Below are 17,462 nucleotides of genomic sequence, written 5' to 3' on the forward strand. Positions count from 1 at the left end.
AATAAAATATAACTGTTGTAATTTGCCTCACATTTAAGATTCTGAGACAAGGCGCTAGAGAGACTCAGTTACACAACACACTAAATCACTTAAAAATGACATAAAAGACCCAGGGCATAAATCATTTCCACAGCTCACAGACAGACACTCTAGTTCAGTTGCTTTGTTTCTCTTACCTTGTGCTGGATGGACGTTTTCATTCCATGAGAGAAGAGGCTCTGATGCTCTGAGCCCCTGCTGGTGAGAACGATGGCTTGTTCTGGACTAGCTACTAGTTTGCAAGGGAGTGAAGAGTTTCAGGCGTAGTGTCAGACACAGCTTCCTGCAACGGAGTAGGCTCCAGCGATCTGAGCATGCTCAATAACATCTTCTGAAGGCACTGCCCTAACTGTACCTTTCTTTGCTATCAGAATGGGAGGGGAAGGATGGGCAGAACTTGTGCAGGGAGGATAAACAGGTGCAAGGAGGGGATGGAGAGGGACAGACAGGCAGAACGGGGGACCTGGTGAAAGAGCTGAGTCCCTGGAAAAGTGGCAGAAGGGAAAACCACACGAAAGGAGACTTGATTCAGTGAAATATTTTACACATACAAAATCCCAGAATCGTTCATTATTCTCATATGTTTTTGGTGTTTAAAAGAATTCCTTGTCATCTTCTGTAGCTGCAACATGTCTACATATAACCTCATGGCAAATCACAAATTCCTTATCTGCTGTTCTGATTGCCGGCATACTACTCCATTCCTTGGTCTCTCTCCACACTTAATATAGTTTCACTCCTAAGTGCATTTATTTTAAAAATGGTATTTTTATGACTTACTGTCCTGAACTAAGGTAAATGATGTGCTAACATTGTGCTTATTGTTCAAATAGCAAATAACCACAGATATTAATAACATGCTAGTAGCTAAGCACTTGCATCTTTGTGGTTTTTTTATTTTAATACTTCCTATGTTCTGACTTTGTAATTTTATAACTTTTTTTCTACATTTATTTATTTCTGTTCTACAGCACAAGTTTATTTTTTGCTGGGTTTCCTGCATTGCTATCATGATTTTTTTTCATTCCCTTTGGTCCACTCGTGAAGATTGCCTTTCTTAACTGTTATTTTGCCTTTCTCTTACCTGTTTTTTCACATCACCACTTGTGTGTAGAATTTATTCTTCAAATATTCAGTAAGAGCACTACACTATCATATCTAAGGAACTGTCCCAGGCTGAGGTGTCAATAGAGGAGGTTCCGGAACAAATTGATAAATTAAACAGTAATAAAAGTCACCAGGACCAGATGGCATTCACCCAAGTTCTGAAGGAACTCAAATTTGAAATCGCAGCACTACTAACTGTGATATGTAACCTGTTGCTTAAATCAGTCTCCACATACCAAATGACTTGTGGATAGCTAATGTAATGTTATTTTTTTAAAAATGCTCCAGAGGTGATCCTGGCAGTTACAGGCCAGTAAACCTAACTTCAAAATCAGGCAAATTGGTTGAAACTATAGTATAGTAAAGAACAGAATTATCAGACACATAGATGAACACAATATGCTGGGGAAGAGTCACTGTGGCTTTTGAAAAGGGAAATCATGACCCACCAATCTGTTAGAAGTCTTTGAGGGGCTTAACAAACATGGACAAGGGTGATCCAATGGATATGGTGTACTTGGACTTCCAGAAAGCCTTTGACAAGGTCCTTCCACCAAGGGCTTTAAGCAAAGTAAGCACTCATGGATAAGAGGGAAAGTCCTCCCATGGACCAGTAACTGGTTAAAAGATAAGAAACAAAGGGTAAGAATAAATTATCAGTTTTCACAATGGAGAGAGGTAAATAGCGGAGTTCCCCCAAGGATCTGTACTGGGACCAGTGCTGTTCAACATATTCATAAATGATCTGGGAAAAGGACTAAACAGTGAGGTGACAAAGTTTACAGATGACACAATATTACTCAAGATGGTTATGTCCAAAACTGACTGCGAAGAGTTACAGAGGGATCTCTTAAAACTGGGTGACTGGACAACAGAATGGCAGATGAAATTCAATGTTGACAAATGCAAAGTAATGCACATTGGAAAACATAATCTCAACTATATATACAAAACGATTAGATCTAAATTAGCTCTTACCATTCAAAAAAGAGCTCTTGGAATCATTGTGGAAAGTTCTCTGAAAACGTCCACTCACTACACAGCGGCAATCAAAAAAGCTAATGGAATGTTAAGAACCATTAGGAAAGGGATAGATAATAAGACAGAAAATATCATAATGCCACTATATAAATCCATGGTACACCCACACCTTGAATACTGAGTGCAGTTTTGATCGCCCCATCTCAAAAAAGATATATTAAAATCTGAAAAAGTACAGAGAAGGGGAACAAAAATGATTAGGGGTATGGAACAGCTTCCATCTGAGGAGAGATTAAAAAGACTGGGACTGTTCATCTTGGAAGAGAGATGACTAAGAGGAGATATGATATAGGTCTATAAAATCATGAGTGGTGTGGAGAAAGTGAATAAGGAAGTGTTACTTACTCCTTCACATAACACAAGAACCAGGGGTCACTCAATGAAATTAATAGGCAACACAGGTGCCAACTTTTGTTGGCGCTGGCGGGTGCTTGCACCCGCCCCCGACTCTGCCCCCTACCCCATTGGATCCCTCCCCAAATCCCCGCCCCGGCCCCGCGCCCTCCCCCCCCAGCCCCGCCCCGACTCCACCCCCTCCCTGCCCCATTGGATCCCTCCCCAAATCCCCACCCTGGCCCCGCCTCTTCCCCCGAGCGCACCACATTCCTCCTCCTCCCCCCTCCCTCCCAGGCTTGCGCGAAACAGCTGTTTCGCGGTGCAAGTGCTGGGAGGGAGGGGGGAGAAGCAGGACGCAGCAGCCCGCTCAGGGGAGGAGGTGGAGGCGGAGGTGAGCTGGGGCGGGGGGCGGGGCGGGGAGCTGCCGATGGGTACTCCGCACCCACCAATTCTTCCCCGTGGATGCTACAGCCCCGGAGCACCCACGGAGTTGGTGCCTATGATAGGCAACAGATTTAAAACAAATACAAGGAAGTACTTCTTCACACAATGCACAGTAAACCTGTAGAACTCGTTGGGAGGGGCTGTTATGAAGGCCAGAAGTATAAACGGATTCAAAAAAGAATTAGATGGTACGCCCACATCTTAGAGATGACTAAGGGGGGATATGATAGAGGTATATAAAGTCATGATTGGTGTGGAGAAAGTAAATAAGGATGTGTTATTTGCTCCTCATACCACAAGAACTAGGGGTCACCAAATGAAATTAATAGGCAGCAGATTTAAAACAAACAAAAGGAAGTATTTCTTCACACAATGCACAGTCAACTTGTCAGAGGATGTTGTGACTCCTTGTCAGAGGATGTTGTGAAGACCAAGACTATAACAGAGTTCAAAAAAGAACTAGATAAGTTCATGGAGGATAGGTCCATCAATGGCTATTAGCTAGGATGGGTAGGGATGGTGTCCCTAGTCTCTGTTTGCCATAAGGTGGGACTGGGCGACAAGGGATGGATTACTTGATGATTATCTGTTCTGTTCATTCCCTCTGAAGCACCTGGCATTGTCCACTGTTGGAAGACAGGATACTGGGCTAGATGGACCTTTGGTCTGACCCAGTATGGGTGTTTTTATGTTCTTAATATAACTTTTCAGCATAGACAGCCCATAGAGCAGATACAGTTATGCCTGTATAAAGGTGCATTATGCTGGTATAGGTATTTCCATCCAGGAAGGGAAATAAGTGATAGTGTTATACTAGTATAACTATATCCACAGTTGGGATTGTATTAGCATAACTATTTCAGTTATAAAAAAAAAAGAATCACACCCCTAACCAAAAAAATTATACCAGTACAAAAACTGTGTATGTAGACCAGGACTAAGCACATAAGAATGACCATACTGGCTCAGATCAATGCTCTATCTAGTCCAATATCCTGTCTTCTGACAGTGTCCAGTAACACGTGTTTCAGCGGGAATGAACAGAACAGGGCAATTCATCAACCGATTCATCCCCTGTTGTCCAGGCCCAGCTTCTGGGAATCAGAGGTTTAGGGACCCCAGAGCGTGGAGTTCCATCCCTGACCATCTTGACCAATAGCCATTGATGAATCTATCCTCCATGAACATATCTAGAACATAAGAATGGCCCTACTGGGTCAGACCAAAGGTCCATCTAGCCCAGTATCATGTTTTCCGACAGTGGCCAGTGCCAGGTGCCCCAGAGGGAATGAACAGAACAGGTAATCATCAAGTAATTCATCCCCTGTTGCTCATTCCCAGCTTCTGGCAAACAGAGGCTAGGGACACCCTTCCTGCCCATCCTGGCTAATAGCCATTGATGGACCTATCCTCCCTGACTTTATCTAGTTCTTTTTTGAACCCTGTTATCATCTTGGGCTTCACAACATCCTCTGGCAAGGAGTTCCACGGGTTGACTGTGCATTGTGTGAAGAAATACTTCCTTTTGTTTGTTTTAAACCTGTTGTCTATTCATTTCATTTGGTGACCCCTAGTTCTTGTGGTATGAGACGTAATAAACAACACTTCCTTATCTACTTTCTCTACTCCAGTCATGATTTTATAGACCTCAATCGTATCTCCTTAGCCGTCTCTTTTCCAAGCTGAAAAGTCCCAGTCTTATTAATCTCTCCTTATACGGAAGCCATTCCATACTCCTAATAATTTTTGTTGCCCTTTTCTGAACCTTTTCCAATTGCAATATATCTTTTTTGAGATGGGACGACCACATCTGCACGCAGTATTCAAGAAATGGGTGTACCATGGATTTATATTGGGAGACCTATGTCTCTCAGGATGTAGAAAAATCAACCCTCCTGAGATGTAATTAAACTGACCTAACCCTCAGTGTAGACAATGCTAGGTCAATGGAAGAATTCTTCCATCGACCAAGCTACTGCCTCTCACGGAGGTGGGTTACCTATGACAGGAATACCCCTCCCATCACTTTAGTGTCTACACTGAAACACTAAAGCGGCGCAACTTCAGCTGTGCTGCTGTAGCCTTCTAAGTGTAGACATAGCAAAGTGTGCTGTACTGCTTTAACTATCCAGCATAATAAAATCAGTACAACTTTTGTGTGTCGATAGCCCTTAGTGATAGCATTACAATAGCATTTAAGACTCTAATTGTGATTGAGACCAAAATATGTTAGGTGCTTCATATACATTAGAGACAATTCCTGTCCCAGAGAACTCACAGTCTAAATAGACATGACAAAGAGTGGGAAGAAGGAATTATCTCCATTTTGCAGAAGAGCAACTGAGGCACAGAGACACTAGTAAACTTGGCCAAGCTCAGGCCTTTCTATGGCAGAAATAGGAGGAGAGGTTTCCCTACTCCTACTCGAACACTGTTAATAAAACTATGTTTCCTCCCTCATCTTTTTTAGGATCATTTCCCTCAGGCAGAAATGTTGGAATAAAAGACTTCAAAAGGGACCAACCACTCTTATTAGGTCAGAACTTGGACATTAATTGGTGTTACAGCATCAATTTAAAGTGGCTTATGTTGTTACATTTTGGACTTGTCTGTGTAGATGGGAGAAAACCTGTTATGTTACAGTCCTGACAAACTATTTGATAGCCACACTGGGTGCACTGCTTTGCCTGGAGGCATCATGATAGCTGTCCTATTTTGGCATATTTAAGCCTCTTTTAAAGGTGGCATACTGTATACCCTTACAAATATGGGAATGATCAGGCCCTAAATGGCAAATAACTCTAGATAAGACTAATCTTCACATCAACTCCTGAACACTTTGAAGAGCTTCTTTTCAGTCAGGAATTTAGCAAGAACACATTTTATTTTGTATATATTTCTACTTGGATGTGTCTGCACTCAAGTAGATCATAGAGACCTCTGTTTTCAAGATCAGCCTAGTATAGGAGCTTTGAAAGACTGAAATATAACAGCACATTTTAGTACAGTACCAGCAGCAGCCATTTTTCCAGTGCTATTAAACATGATTGCAAACTTGAATTCATGCACCTGAATGTTAGTAGTGATTGGACATTCTGGGTATCAAACTCTTTCTGTGAAGAGGACGGAACTGCATTTTTAAATATGATCTATGTGCAGGGTCATATACTAACCGTAATAATATAAAACAGATCTTTCACATGACAATGGTTCACTTGTGCATTCAGATATCCTCATTACATGCAGTCATGGTAAGCTATTTATTGAAAGAGAAATACCCTGAAGATTAGACTCCTCATTAGGAGACTTTATCACTATTGAGATGAATATGGAAGGGATTGTCTACATGGGGAATTTTACCAGCATAATTATACTGGTGTAACTCCCCACATGCATGCGTTCTCATGGAATAAGAGCGTTCACATGGAGAGTTATTCCAATATACTTACACCCCTTATGGACAAGCCCTAAGGTCTGGTCTACACTACAGAGTTAGATCAACACAAGGCAGCTTACATTGACCTAACTATGTAAGTGTCAACACTTAAATTTCAATCCTGCTGATATAATTGCCCTGCTATACCAACTTAAGAATCGACCTCCACGAGTGGCATCGAGTCAAGGTTGATGTGGTTAGGTTGATGCAGAGTCAGTGTAGACACTGCATTGCTTAGATTGACGGTTACTGGCCTTCAGGAGTCATCCCATAATGCCCCACATTAACAGTACAATTGATACAAGTGCTCCTGGTGAGGACGCGCACCCGCCAACACAAGAAGCAAAGTGTAGATATACCCAAGCAGTGTAATTACTGTGGTACCTGTATGCTGACATAAATTAGGTCAATTTAATTTTGTAGTGTAGACATGGCTTAAGTCTTACATCTTTACAATACTGTATCACTCTATTTCCTGCAGGAGTGAATTGGAGCTGGATCAACAACCTCTGGTTTCCAACCTATGCTCCTTAATCTAACTTTTTTTTTTAAATTAAACCTTATGGTTGCAAGATTACATCTGGTTACATTTCTGAAGGTTAACAGACAACCTGAAAAATAGCTCACAGAAAAGTGTGAACAGCTCTATTTATCTCACTAGGTGTTAACTCTGAAGCATAATTATGGCATTAACAAGTTCACCAGTGATCAAAGCACACAAGAAAGAAACAGAAGTTGCACTGTGAAGTTCTGCAGTATTTTATTGTAGTATCAGGAGTGGGTAGAGCTGGAATTGTAGAAACTGATTATTGGGAACGTAACATCACCCACACCCGATTTGACCTCTGGTTTCTAGCAATTTGCACGTCAGGTATGCTGATCTCTTTCCTCCCCGTACTTGGCTTGTTGTTTAAACTCTTGCAGACACTTTGTTCAGGTGTCAAAAATTTCCATTACTATGTTCTCCTCTTACCTAACTGTTCCTTCAGTGGGTACTTTCAGCTCATGATGTCAGGCTCCATAGCCTATTTCTTAAGTTTTTCAAACAAGTTACTGTGTGCTTTAGTCCACCCTGCCCCTCACACTTGGGAGGAGCTGCCTGTAAATATCCACAAGGCTAATTCATTATCCCCCTTAAAATTTTCCTGTTCTGTGATACCTAAAAAAAACCCCTGACAACAGTAAAACTATTAGTGGCCTGAGGCCGCTGAGCAACGCTATCTCCTGGCCTCCCATCTCTCATTTCCTCTTAGATTGTAAACTCTGTATGGCAGGGACCATGCCCTTGGTCTGTGTGCATTTGTACAGCCCCTTGCACCAGGGGCTCCTTGGCCCTGCAGCAATACAAACAACGAGACAGACGAGCTGCCGTTTCCTGACTCGCCCCTCTGGGCTGCAGGCGCCACCACTCTGATCCCAGTGACTTATCCCCTGCTTCGCTCCAGCTCTGCGCTCTCAGTTACCGCCCCCCGACCCCCCATTAGCGGGCTTCCCCCGCTCCTACCCCGGCCTGGCTCTGACTCATAGCGCCCTCCCCGCCCTCTGGTCTCCCCTGCGGGCCCAGCCAGCCCCAGCTCGGCGGAGCGGCTCTAGCCACGGCTAGCGGCTCAGGGCTCGGGCCCGCGGGGGAGTGGCCCCTCCCCACTCCTCCGGCCGTGCCGCCGAGGCCCCGGCCCGCGCTGCAGGCGCCAGACGGCCGCTAGCGGGGAGGGTCCTGCCCCGCGCTCTGAGGCACAAGCCACCACTAGGCCTCCCGTGAGAACAGGGGTAGCATGAGGAATTTGGAGGATCACGACCTAACGGCTACTTCCCGGCCCCTGAGGGGGGGATCACTCGTCACTACCGGGTCAAAGGGCAGCCGGAAGTCACGGCGCGTGGGATTCGTTCCGGGTCGGGGATTCCATCGCGTGCACTGACTTCCGTTTGGCCGGCCACCCGGCAGCAAAGCGAGAGACGCGAGCCGGGAGTCATAGAAGGCCGCAGCCATGCAGGTCTCCAGCCTCAACGAGGTGAAGATCTACAGCCTGAGCGCGGGCCGGAGCCTCCCCGAGGTGAGAGAGGGCGGCCCCCCCCCCAGGCACCGCCCCTCGCCCCTTTCTCCGCAGCTAGGGGGTGGGGGGCGCAGTCGCTATTTCCGCTTTGGGGGCGGGAGCTGCACGGAGCACCCCCGTGCTCCCCATCCAGGGCCTGGAAAGCGGTGTCTGCTCCAGGGAAACTGCTGCCTCTGCTCCCTCTCATGTCCCCGCCCAGCCGCCTGGGCGCTCCCCTCCTGGCCAGGCGCACGTCTGCTGGGGAGGGGGCGCTCTGGTTGGGAAGACGGTTGCGGACACCCCTTCAGACTGTGCGTGAAACTGACACAGCGACGGTGTTTCTTCTAAAACTGCTGCAGCTGCCAATTTTGGGATGTGTGTTTAGGCATATTTTTCTGTCTCTGTCAAGTCTGTGCCTGTCCGGTTGAAGATCCGCTTGAATAACAGGCGAAACGGTGAACGTTTCTAGACAAAAACTGCTGCCAAATGCACAAACTGGGGGAAAAAAACTCCCTAGATCAGTGGTTTTCAACCTTTTTTCATTAGTGGACCCCCTAAGAAATTTCCAGTGGAGGTGGGGATTGGGGCTATGTACCCACTACAGTTTAAGCCCGTATAAATTATGTTGCTCTGGTGTGAATAAGCCCACCCCCCTGAGCGAAGTACATTACACCAACCTAAGTACTGGTGTGGACAGCGCTATGTCCCGACGACGTAGCTGCTACCGCTCGCAGGGGCTGGAGTAATTGAATTGATAGGAGAGCTCTCTCCAATCGGTTTAGAGCGTCTGCACTAGCAGTGCTACCGCGGCGCAGCTGCAAGCTCTGTAGTGTAGCCATAGTCTGTGGACCCAAAAGGATGTGTGGACCAGAGGTTGAAAGCCCATGTCCTAGTGCTTTCTTCTGTAGTCTCTCTTAGGGATCTGGGATCAAGGTTTCAGCAGCATTCAGAAAGAGATTACACCTGTGTACAGATAATAGTAATATCCAGAGTTATATTAGTAAAAACTCTAAAAAGTAAATGTTTATGGAGGGATATAATACCTCAGGCTTCAGAGATTAAGACAACCTCCAACTATTAGATGTTGGGGAAGTGTGACCTGGGGTAGATTATCCCCTTTTCTATGCCTTCCTGCGGCGTGGCTATTTTGCACTCTTCTAAAGCTTCTGGTATTGACTGCTGTTGGTGATAGGATACTAGGTTAGATGGACTTGTGATCTGATCCACCTCTGCAATACCTCTGTTTATACAGATGTTATAAATAGTGGTAATGTCTTAAAAATTGGGTTTTAAGTTGATGGCGTCCCCTTAATATTTTTGTCCGTGTCTCACACTGATATCTGAGAAACATAGGAATAGGACAAAGTGAAGAAAACTGAAGAAAAAATATTTTGTCTCCTCACAAAATTCCAATAATTTTGAGTGAAGTCTGTGCTTGTTTCACCTAAATTCACTGCCCCAATAATGACCTTTTACATATTTGTGGCTTATATCATTATCCCCCACCCCGTTCCTAGTCTCTTTCTAGACTGCTGTCCTAAACCTTGGAATTGTAACCTGTAGGACTTTTAGACTTTGATAAAAGTTGTTGCCAGTACATTAGCTAGCACATGCTAACTAATACATTCGAAAAGTTTAGTGTAGACTATGAAGTTTATATACTTTAACGCATGCTAAACTGTTAGAGTTACAGCTAGGTGGGAGCCTTGCCTGCACTAGGCTGTTAAAATGTGTTAATTAATTAACATGTGCTAACAGCACACCTTTAAGCCTCATCTAGGATGACAAAGCTGTTTTTGGGAGGCTGAGAATCTTAAGATTTTATTTGGAAAAAAATGTATAACTGCTCTGATTGCAAAGATAAATGTTCTGAATGTAAATAGCTGTAATAATCAGGTGAGTGTTGAGAGACTCACTAACACACAAGTTTTCAATTACTTATTTTCTTAAGTGTGAAATTATTAAATAGCTTCATGGAAATGCTTGCTTTGCTATACATAGCACAATAAACAGAACAAGAATTAATTTGACTGTTAGATCCTAGCTTTGTTTCACTGACAAATTTGATAAGCCTAACTCGCACACGCTTTTCCTAGCACTTGAAATTAATACTGACACCAATTATTTTCCTTTTCTTACAGTGGCTTTCCGATAGGAAGAAGAGAGCACTCCAAAAGAAAAATGTGGGTAAGTTGTCCTTAACACATGCTGTTCAGTAAAAATGGGTTGCTTTTATATAGCATCCTCATCCAGAAGTAGATCAAAAAACTTTACAAACTGATTTAAGAGCTATAATTATATTTTGCTTATGTACGTAGTAGATAGTTGGCAGCCACCTCTGGATTGAAGAGGCACAGCTGTAAATTGATCTAGATATCTAGATCAGGGGTAGGCAACCTATGGCACGCGTGCCGAAGGCGGCACGCGAGCTGATTTTCAGTGGCACTCTCACTGCCCGGGTCCTGGCCACAGGTCCGGGGGGCTCTGCATTTTAATTTAATTTGAAATTAAGTTTCTTAAACATTTTAAAAACCGTATTTACTTTACATACAACAATAGTTTAGTTATATATTATAGACTTAGAGAAAGAGACCTTCTAAAAATGTTAAAATGTATTACCGGCACGCGAAACCTTAAATTAGAGTGAATAAATGAAGACTCGGCACATCACTTCTGAAAGGTTGCCGATCCCTGATCTAGATTATGGGGTCAAGAACTAAATTTTCTCATGTGCAGTATTGTACAGTTGACTGTATGGGTTGTTCTTGAATTCCTATAAAGCATCAGGTGTTGGCCACTGTAGGAAGTGGGACAGAATATATGCTGGACCCCTTTTACATGTACATTATGACAAGATTGTATCTACATCAGAAATGTGACAATTCTGATCCTCAGGGACAATGCAGCTGGTTATACTCACATTTCTCAGCACCAAGTACTGATATCAGAGCATTCTTTTCTGGCAAGAAGTCCTGTCACCAAGATCTGTTGTTCAACTCAAAATGTAAAATCTGCATTTTAATTAAAGCCGCCTCTTCTTTTCCCAGACTCTATGCTGTTAAAAAATGCCCAGCAAACAAAAAAACCTGCAAACAAAAATTCCTACCCATGCATAGTCATGCTTTTCTGCCTAGAGATCAGGAGAGAAACAAAACACCTTTTTACTCTGGATTTTTATGCTCTTTTGGTTTTGGTATAAATACCATAGTGATAACTGCCATATGGAAAGCTAAAATAGTTATACAGTATATTGGGTTTTATTGCATGACTCCATAACAGAGGGCGATGTGATACACTATATCAGGGTTTCTCAGCCCATGGGTCGGGACCCAAAATTGGATCGCCAGAATATTTCAGAGGGTCGTGTGACAACTCCTGTGGCTACAGTCCTGTGGGACTGGTTGGTCTGCCTCACTGCTCCAGGAAACCTCTGGGGTCCCAATGCAACTCAGGTTAAGCCCAGCCGTCCTGATGACGGGAGTCCAGGTAGGCCATATTAGAGTGAGTGGTACGACAACCCCATGAGCCAGGTCAAACTCCATTCACACAAATTTGGTCTAGTCAGGGTGGCGAGGCCAAACCTGAGTGGCACTGCAGCCCCGGAGTGGAGAGCCATGCCCAGCCAGCCCTACAGCACAGGAGCTTCAGGAGCCGCCACTGTGGGGTGAGTGCTGGGCAGGATCCAATTGAAACCACCCTAGGGCCTCCATCCCCAGATTATTTACTGGGTCGTGACAGGCTATAAACATTTACAAATGGGTCCTGAGCCCAAAAAGCTTGGGAACCACTGCACTATACATTGTCTCAGCTATGTACGGTAAAATGCTATTTAACACACTCTCTGTACTGTAATTGTACTATAACTGAAGTGGTGTGATTTGTTGTACATTGACATGATTTGTTCTACATTGATATAGTCTACTTCTGAAAATTCACATAATTTACTGATCTGTAAATTTATCACTCGGCATATTTTTGGAAGCAGTATTAATTACTCCTGGGGGAATTCTGCCTATCTGTGGACTAGCAGAATTCATTTCTCTCGCATAATTTTGTATTATCCCACATAAAAAGCACTTTGCCTAATGACAGGTTTCAGAGTAGCAGCCGTGTTAGTCTGTATCCACAAAAATAACAGGAGTACTTGTGGCACCTTAGAGAATAACAAATTTATTAGAGCATAAGCTTTCGTGGGCTACAACCCACTTCTTCGGATGCATCATGCATCCGAAGAAGTGGGTTGTAGCCCACGAAAGCTTACACTTTGCCTAATAAGTGCTGCAGTTCTGCCTTTTGCCCACCAGAGGCCGCTGTGGCGCCGGAACAGCCAGCTGCCTTCATGCTGGCTGTTCTAGCGCCACAGCGGCCTCCTCTGGGCAAAAGTTGGAACTGCAGCACGTCTTATGCAAAATGTTTTTTATCTGGGAAAATACAAAATTTTATGCCCAGTGCTGCAGAATTCCCCCAGGAGTAGAGTTCATCACAGCACTCTGCCCGCGGAGCCAGGTTAGGACAGAGTGGGGCATACAGGGCTGCTGGGGAGGGAAAGACTGGAGCATGGGCTCAGGAGCTAGTGGGGTGACAGCGTTGAGCCTGGGGGTGGAGGGCTTTAGAGACCCATGGGGATGAGGGGTGTGGGGTCAGGAGCAGACGTGCCTGACTGAATGAGAGAGGCTTGGGGTCAGCCAGGGTCTGTATGGGAGAGGCTTCCCAACACCCTAACAATCTCCTCCCTCCCCCTACCCCCAAAGAAAAACCTCTCACCCATACCCAACGTCCTCCAGGTTCACTCCTAGGCTCCTTCCTAGGCTCCCTCAGCCTCCCTTACCCCTGACTCTCCCAAGCCTTTGTGCTGCTTCTGACAGGTGCAGGAAATACAGTTCTGTATTGTAATTTAAATGAATTACACGAAGTTCTGTATTAATATGTCTCATAAGGAATCTATTCGTCACAAATTTTTTACCAGAATCTTTTTTTTGTGTGTGTGTGCTCTGTATTGTTGCAGACATACTTTGGCAGATATTTTGAAACAAATTACCAAAATAATTGTAGCTGGCTTAATTGTATTGTGTTATTTTGACAAACTATGCAGAATTTTGCATAATTTTCAAAGATTCTGTGCAGAATTTTTTTATTTTTTGGCACAGAATTCCCCCAGGAGTATTATATTAAATGTTAATCACGCTTAAAATGAGGATTTTTGTCCTTTTGTTTAGTTACTAATGATACTGCCTTAAAAAACTTTGCCTGTCAAACAAAAGATGTTACCAGTTTTCTTTAATAGGAATGTTTTCTCTTCAGATGTTCGCAGAAGAATTGAACTTATTCAAGACTTTGACATGCCCACAGTTAGCACAAAGATTAAGGTATCAAGAGATGGACAGTATATTATGGCAGCTGGTGAGTTAACTAAATGTTTATGTATGCCAAAGGCTAAAATATTAGAAAACCTTTACCTGGATGTACCTTACTGAAGGAGAGAAGACTTTGTAGATAATTTTTAAGTGTCAATGTTTAGGTGCTTTTTCAGCTTAGTGTTACCATGTGGTGAACCTGGTAGCTCACATGTCATGATACTCCGTGAAGCACTTCTTTGTAGCACATGGGTATTTGTAGAATTTAATTGTTATTTTTTTTGCAGCTGGAGGCTGCCCTTGACATTTCTATTATGTGTATATGAATCTGGCTTTCAAAATAAATTTTTAAAGTTTAATTGATTGAAAATCCCAGTGGCCGCCAAACTATTTAATGATCTAAATGTGCATAAATAATGAAACCTGGTTTTGATTGTTTTTTCAAAAGTAAAAATCAGTGAAACTCTGTAAACATTTCATGGATTGGCCCAGGTTGTTGTAACCATATATTATTTAAGATGAAATGTACTATTTTAAGACATGATAGCTGCATGACTCACTTGGTGAATGAACAGTAAATGTTGTCTTTAGTTATGAATATCACTTTAATGGTAAAGTGTAAAGAAAATGTTATCTTCCTATTTCTTTCTATGGGTACTTCAGCCATTTTGGTTAAAATGCTCCTGTTGTTGTTGTTGTTCAATAATCATCTTATTTTAAATTAATCTGGTATTCTTTAAAAGGATGGAGGCATAGTACTACAACTAAACTTCACAGAGATAACTGAGAATTAGTGATTTAAGTAGGCCTGGGCAATCTAATACAGTACACAGGCTTAGCCTTTCAGACCGATTAGAAGGTACTATTGTTATATCCAGTCACAGAGACCGTTATCTTCAGCTTGTGTGTGGTTTTCACAATAAATCTCCAGCACCAAGGTCAAGGTTTTCAAAAACGGGTCCCTAAAGTTATGTCCCTATGTGGCTTGAGTTTTAAAAGTTGCAAGCACTCAGCAGCTACCATTGATTTCTAGGGCTGAAGGTTCCAACGGTTGAAATAACAGCAAAAGTAAACAGTGCGTACTTAAGACCTGACTGTGTTTAACTGATTGTTTTGAAAACATATTCTCTGGTTTGCTTATGTCAGGGATAAAACTGTTTTGCAGGAACATATAAGCCAAGGATCCGGTGTTTTGATACCTATCAATTATCCCTGAAATTTGAAAGATGCTTAGATTCTGAAGGTCAGTAAATTATATGGCTTTAAACTGTATATGGGAGGCAGTGTGGACCTGTAAGTAGGGCACTGAAGTGGAGTAGAGAGACCTGTGTTCGGTCATTAACTTGCTGTGATTTTATGCAAGTCACTTTTTTTTACCTCCATTTTCCCATCTATAAAAGGGGGATAATGTTACTTAACGTATTTTGTAAAGCATTTTGAAATCTGTGGGAACTTAAATAACGTGTCTAAAGCAAAGAACAGGCTATCTGATTTACCCTGTAACTTAAGTTTGCAAGATCATAAGGTTTTACATTGCACTTTTCTTGGTAATTGTTAGATCCAAATGTCCATGTGTATCTTTGGTCAACACAAATGGGATTTCTGTAAATTAATAAGATTGCTAGAAAGTGAGCCATCAATCCTAGATAAACATGCTTTTATGGCTGGCTGGCCTTTTACAAATTTATTTTTAAAAAAATTACAAAAAAAGTCAAAATAATCTCTATCTAATTAGCTGTCAAGAAAAGCAATAAGTACAGAGTAAAAATTACTAATTTGCATACTCCTGACTTGAGTATTAGATAATGTCGTATCAGTATTGCATTTTCTTCTTTCCGAGTGAATCAATCTCTAGTTAGTGTTCTAGAAAACTCTAAAAAGCTTTAATTTTTTTCATTCGGTATCAAATTTAAATCTGTAAGCTAGTTAAGGTTATTAATTATATGTTAATTGCTTACATTCTTAATGGAATTTGAGCTGATTTGCCCTCTTTCCTATCTGAAAAGCACTTTACATGTTGTGAGTGCTACTAGAAATGAATAAATAATTTAATCTAAAAAACTAAATTAAGGTGGTATTAAAGTTGTGTGGTTAAGTGCTCAAGATATGACAAAGGCAATGTTGTACTTGCAACTTTGTGCATATTTGTTATGATAACCTTTAATTTCATGATTACATCTCCATTTGTTTTAAACTTTAAACACATGTGTATAGTCTTCTAGTATGCCAGAAAAACAACAATCTGTGAAAATCATTAATTTACAAAGAACACAGTAAACATTCTCCACAACTTCCTTCAGATTAAGTACAACAGTTTAATAGTGGACTCCTGCTGGCATATAAAAGTTGCCTAAATTCACCACAAAAATTGCCTTTCTCTGACTTAACTAGCTTCTAACTAGACTGAGACAAAAAAAGATATACTTGAGTATTATTTTAAGGAAAATACATTGTTTCCGAGAATGATAAAACATGACGAGGTGCTACATGTGTATCTCTAAGCTTTAGAAAAGTATATGAAGATTGTATTTGATCATGTAATTAAAGATTGCATACATATTGCATTGGCGTCAATGTGAACTACTTACATGATGAAAGTTAAGCATTAAAGATCTAGGTCAGTGTTTGTAAATCATGTTTACATAATTGATTCTTAAACTTTCTTTATTCTTCCTCCTCCCCAGTGGTTACATTTGATATTTTATCAGATGATTACTCAAAGGTATGTTTAATATTTTATTTTTAATGTCTATTGAGAAAACTGAATTATTTTAGACTTCTGTGTATTAAAGGGATACTGCCAATACAAACTTTTGAAGTTGATGAGTTTAAAAAAAAAATTTAAGTCCAGTTTCTTTAAATAGCATGTCCTGACTCTTTTTAAAATGAGCTTTAAAATGTTTTATTTTTCTCTGCCTCTGTTGTTTGAATGTCTTCTCCTGAATAGTCAGGATACAGGACAAAGAACGAAACTGGCAGTTAATGCAAAGTTTCGTCTAAAATACAAAGAAAATGAAATGTGAAAAAGAAGGAAATGTCTTTACTAATTTCTTTCAGTTATAGACATTTTAGGCCTTGTCTATATTTGCAGCAGTGTACAGGTTATGTGTACCTATATGCACAGTGACAAGCAGGCTGAGTCCACACTGCGGTGTACAGCTACATGTAGCAGTGGAAGGTCCTCTCCCCGCTGCTTCTCCCCTTTCCCTGCTGCCGGAGCCTTGAACTTTGGTAGGGAAAGGCTCCGGCAGCAGGAAAGGAGCAAGGCAGTACACTGCTAAAAATAGCAGGGTAGATGTGGGAGGCATTTCTCAGGTGTGTCAAGAGCTATGTAGGATATATACTCCCAAGGTTCTGGTGTGTTTTTACTCGCCTAAGCAGTTCCTCACCATCTACAGTAGTGTTTATACCCATGCGAGGGGGCTGTTCTCTACACGCCACTGTAAGTATAGACATAGCCTTAGTCACAATCATTCATAACTACAAGGTAGGTAAAAAATTTTCAGACAGAAATGTGATTTTTCAAATTGACTGTTCCTTTAAATGTTAATGTATTTAAGGTGCTGATTGATCAGGTTATTAACATGTGCCTAACATTAATCACGTGAGTAATTTCGTTGACGTCAGTATGACTACTCAGGTGTTTAAATTTAGACATATGCTTAAGTACCTTGC

General features: G+C 42.0%; 1 protein-coding gene across 1 annotated transcript in view; it reads left to right on the forward strand.

The window, feature by feature from the left end:
* Positions 1 to 8,346: 8,346 nt before the first annotated feature.
* The window catches only part of NOL10 (nucleolar protein 10), an 83,190-nt gene continuing 74,074 nt past the window's right edge, over positions 8,347 to 17,462 (forward strand). The window contains exons 1-5 of the mRNA XM_065401384.1: positions 8,347 to 8,454; positions 10,575 to 10,620; positions 13,735 to 13,833; positions 14,953 to 15,030; positions 16,472 to 16,509. Of these exons, the coding sequence (XP_065257456.1) occupies positions 8,389 to 8,454; positions 10,575 to 10,620; positions 13,735 to 13,833; positions 14,953 to 15,030; positions 16,472 to 16,509 (327 nt within the window). The 5' untranslated portion in view covers positions 8,347 to 8,388. The remainder of the gene's footprint in view (positions 8,455 to 10,574; positions 10,621 to 13,734; positions 13,834 to 14,952; positions 15,031 to 16,471; positions 16,510 to 17,462) is intronic.

This window comes from Emys orbicularis, chromosome 3, assembly GCF_028017835.1.
Source record: "Emys orbicularis isolate rEmyOrb1 chromosome 3, rEmyOrb1.hap1, whole genome shotgun sequence".
In the NCBI taxonomy this organism is placed as follows: domain Eukaryota; kingdom Metazoa; phylum Chordata; order Testudines; family Emydidae; genus Emys; species Emys orbicularis.